At 32.3% G+C, this 5,000-nt stretch overlaps 1 protein-coding gene across 1 annotated transcript in view; it reads left to right on the top strand.

Moving 5' to 3' along the window:
* LOC106883134 (ral GTPase-activating protein subunit alpha-1) overlaps nt 1-4,609 on the top strand; it is a 289,144-nt gene extending 284,535 nt beyond the window's left edge. Inside the window, 1 exon segment of the mRNA XM_089359945.1 lies at nt 4,154-4,609. Within this exon segment, the coding sequence (XP_089216071.1) occupies nt 4,154-4,293 (140 nt within the window). The 3' untranslated portion in view covers nt 4,294-4,609.
* Nucleotides 4,610-5,000: the final 391 nt, after the last annotated feature.

The following is a 5,000-nucleotide window of genomic DNA, read 5'->3' as shown; positions in this document are numbered from 1 at the left end:
GGACAAGGAATTTAGACAAAGACACGATACATGGATTATTTGCAGCTGAATTTTTCTTGTCACTCAATGAAACAAAATATCATCATGGTTTCACACCATTATCATTGAGACCACTCAATCTTGGAGGTGCCAGTGCTATTACTGGGAAAAAGCTAGCGAATGTATACTGAGACAGAAACAAACAAGACAATATATAAATGCAACAGATGGAGAATTATGCATATATAACAATGCGAAGCCTTATGGCTACTTTTTCATGCTGCTGTGGGTTGAATGTGCTTTCTGAAGCAGTGTTTACACCCAGATACCCTTCCTGTTGTAAATCTTTTTATAGACGTCTAGTAACATACAGTCACACAGTGTTCCAATTTTAATACTGGGATACAGTATTTAGGCACAGGCATGGCTGTGGCTGTGTGGTAAGAAGCTTGCTTCTCAACCACATGGTTTCGGGTTCAGTCCCATTAAGTAGCACCTTGGGCAAATGTCTTCTACTATAACTCTGGGCTGACCAAAGCTTTGTGAATGGACATGGCAGACAGAAACTGAAAGAAGTTCTTTGTATATATATATATATATAAATATATATATATATTTGTGTTTGTCCCACACCATCACTTGACAACTGATGTTGGTGTATTATGTCTCTGTAATTTAGCAGCTCAGCAAAAGAGACCAATAGAATAAGCACCAGGCTTTAAAAAAATAAGTCCTGGGGTCGATTCATTCAACTAAAAATTCTTCAAGGTGGCGCCCCCACATGGCCACAGTCTAATGAGTGAAACAAGTAAAAGATAAAAGATACACATATGCATATACTAAATGCATATATATTGGTATAACTATGTATGTATGTACGTATGTATGTATGTATGTATGTATGTATGTCATTGTTCAGTTTTATTTTGAGATTTCTTGCCAATAGAGAAAGAGCCGGTTTCTAACTTAGATTCAAGGCTCCTTCATTGGAATTTCAGCATCAACAACAAGCTATTTTTGTTTGTTTGTATGTATGTATATGTGCAGATTTGTATATTTTGTTTTATGTATGTATTCTCATGCATATAATTACATTTAAATATATATACTCATATATATTTAAATGATAAACTTCTGGAAAGTTTTACAGATTTTTACAGTTCCAGTGATGGATTGGATCTGTAGTCTTCAAATTAGCTTTCTCCTTTCTGGTTTTGAGAAGACTAATTTCTCAAGATTGGTATTTAGACAGTGTGCTACATATCCCAGGGCCCCAATAATTACAGGCATAAACCTGAACTTGTAATCTGGATAGAGTAACTATATGTATGTATGTATGTATGTATGTTTGTATGTATGTGTCTGTCTGTCTGTGTGTGTGTGTCTTGGTTTGTTTACATGCCCATAACTTTGTGGTTCTGCAAAAGGGGATCAATATATTAAGTATCAGGCTTAAAAAGTAAGTACAGGAGGTGGGGGCAATCTGTTTAAATAAGCCCCTTAAAGATGGTGCCCTGGATGCAGTCTAAAGACTGAAACAAGTAAAAGGATAAAGAATACATACACATTCATAGATACATATATTTTATATGCACAGACGTACATGCATGTGTACACATTCGGTCACACATACACACAGATGCACATATACATTCTATATGTACATAAATACATGACACTTGGTTTGACTACTTCAAAGAAAATGAAAATAGTGTTTTTTTTGTTTTTTTTTGAGAGTAATGATTTTATTGTGGATAGAGGAAAATTCCAATATCCAGTGGATGGGATTCTTTGAAATGTCTGAAGATTCTCACGCAGCTTGAAACTGTTAATCAGTGTCACATATTGAATACCTACAATAATATATATTTGTGTGTATGTGTGCATGTGCACACACACACACACACACACACATATATATATATATATATATATATATATATGTATATAAATTAAAGCAAGAAACAAAAAGGCAAACAGCTTAGCAAGACTTGACAAGGGCATTTAATTTATTTATATTATAAAGGGCTTAGTTTTATTGTATAACTAAATTAAATGTCCTTGTCAAGTGTTGCTAAACTGTTTGCCTTTTCTTTTCTGCTTTAATCTATACCAGCCGGCTCAAAGGGAAGCCACTCCTAGCTTGCTTTAGAAAGGGCAGTCACAAAATCATATCTTCAACTGCAGTTCAAACCAGAATTTTAGTGATATCCCAATTTGAGAACTCAGAGGGCATACCCATTAGTTTGAGTCATCTTGACAAAAACTTTTTGTAAAGTCAGGAGGTATGAGATGATTATATTTATTTCACCAGTTGATATCCGTAGGATGATGGTCAGCCAACAACATCATGCAAAAATAATTTATTTTAGTGTATGTGGTATGTAGCTGGGTCCACTAAAGGAACATTTTTTGTGATTACCACTGGAGTATGGTAATTCATATATTTTACATTAAATTTATATATATATACACCATAAAAACCCATGTAATTTGCGCCTCTGTGTAATTTATGCAGGTGATTTTCAGGATAAAATTTGTTAAAAAAAGCTTCTACTCGTGTAAAATTGCTGATATAGCCAGGTAAAAAGGTTTTTAATTTAGTTGTATTTAGCATAATTTCACTTATTAGATATTATTAAATTTTCATTAAATAAAAATAATTTCTGTTTAACAGGTATCACATTGAAAGCTATTAAATTACAAAGTGTTTGTGTTGTTTATAATAAACTTTATTTTGCATTTCTTGTCCGATCTTTAGCATGCTGCTGTATGTCTTCTCAAATTATGATCACAGGAAAAGTAGTTGATAAGAATTACCAACAAAAACAAAGCTGATAAATATGCATAGGTGTTGCAAATTAAGTTTAATTACTAATAAACATCAGCTTGGATGAAACTTTACTCAACCGACAGAGGAAGGTGACTGGTCAAACTGATTATGTAAACAGAATTTTTTTCCACCTATTCTTGTTGGAACCTTTGATATGGAGTATCGAAATTTTAATCCCTTTCACACTAATAAAATGTCAAGCAAACTTAAAAATTTATCATTACTGTTATTGTCAGTATGGGCAGAACTTATGAATTGTTTACTGTAAAGGAGAAATTAAATATGTTGAATATGCATTTGAACGTGGCAATAGAGCTGCCAGAAGGCATTTTAATGCTAATGAAGCCAATGTTCGAAATTGGTTTAAACAGTACAACAAATTTAAAACTATGCCTAGTAATAAACAGACAAAAATAAAACTATACAATCAAGATTATCCATATCAGTACATTTTTTTCTGTCAGGAATATCCATATCACTATGCATGTCAATGGTGCTCCATTGCAATAGGTAGAAACTCCAAGCAATGTAAAATATGGCCTGGACCGTGATTATCAACATGAATGTCAGACTTCAAAAAGTACCTAACCATTTAAGGGTTTTAGTAAATCTATACAGAAAAAAATATGCATTACATTGTCTAGCATAAATGAAAGTCAACTTCATTATATTTAAGCCATTATTTTTTCCGTAAACACCTATTCTGACATTAAATGAGTCAACTTCCAATATGAATGTTTACATTTTGTATGTCTTTTTACAACAAAAAAAATTTCCCAAAAAATTCTGGAAATGATCTACTCATGTAATTTATGTACCCATCAAGTTTATTTTTATTTTTGCAAAAAAAAAAAAAATTGCATAAATTACATGGGTTTTTATGGTATATGTTGTATATATTTGTGTGTGTCTGTACATATATATATGTATATACACGATGTCCGTAAATTGTCTTTACAATTTATAAAATTCATAAAAAAATAAAAGGATATTTTAGTAGTTTGTGTGCAGCTAATAGGACCCATAAGAAAGTGTTTTGATGTTTGCAATAAAACTTATTTTGTTTGCCTATATTTTTCAATAAACTCTATTGAATTATATTTCGTTTTTCAAATTGTAAAGGTAATTTATGGACACCATATATATATATTTGTGTGTGGTTGTGTGTGCATGTGTGTGCATATATATATATGCATGCATGCACATCCACTCATGTAGTTACATATGTGCATGCAAATGTGTATTTACATATATGCTTGTGTATGTGTGTGTGTGAGTTCATACTTACACACATTCATATGTACACTCAAAATCATACATCTCTTTTATCTCTATTTTCAGGGAGTGATTCTGTTTTTGAAACAGCAGAGACATTTGTTAAATCCACCGCCAAACGTTTGTCGTTGAAGCGGAAGTGCTCAATCAGCCGTGTTCCCACAAGCACCCCTCCAGGAAGTCCTACTGTTTATGTCAGGAAATGAAACTGGAAACTCTCCTTACTTTTAAGCTTCCAAGTATCATCCACATATTTAAAAAAAAAAAAAAAGCAAAAAAACTTAAAACTGAAGTCCAACCTTAAAAGGTGTTCTTCAATGAAATGTTCTTAGCTGTTTGTTGTTACAATGTCAAATTATTATTTTTTTTTTGGGGACTGAGATTAGTGGGGGAGATGGTGGTGAAGTTCGAATCTTGATGTTATTGTTATAATATTTGTTATTGTTTCAAAATTAATTTTTGTTGTTTTTGTTTCCTAAATTATTTCAATTTTTCGTTCCATTTTAATATTATTTCAAATGTCTTTGTCTCATTTTTCTTTTGTTTGACCATTATTGTTAATTTTTCCTCGTTGTCCTTCCTTTGTTTTTTCCCCTCTTTCTTTTCCTTCTTTCTCACATTTTGCCTTCTCCAGATTACTTTAACCCTCTAGCATTCAGAATCAGTCACATTCAGCCTGAATATCCCACCTGTTTTATATTCAAACCAGTCAGATCCAGCCTTCCACACCTACCCTTCTAAAAATAAGCAATCACGTCATGAAAATTTCAAAGCTACAAGATAATGCATGATTAATTCGAAACAATGTGAATAAATAGGCATTACATTTGACAGAGTAATCTGAATGCTAAAGAGTTAATAGTAGTTTGTGAAACAAAATGCTTTATCTCACCATCAGTGGATCCTTGAAACC

This window comes from Octopus bimaculoides, chromosome 11 (genome assembly GCF_046866305.1).
Source record: "Octopus bimaculoides isolate indiv1 chromosome 11, ASM4686630v1, whole genome shotgun sequence".
Taxonomy (NCBI): domain Eukaryota; kingdom Metazoa; phylum Mollusca; class Cephalopoda; order Octopoda; family Octopodidae; genus Octopus; species Octopus bimaculoides.
The sequence above is the reverse complement of the archived record's forward strand: the minus strand, read 5'-3'. Positions and strand labels throughout refer to the sequence as shown.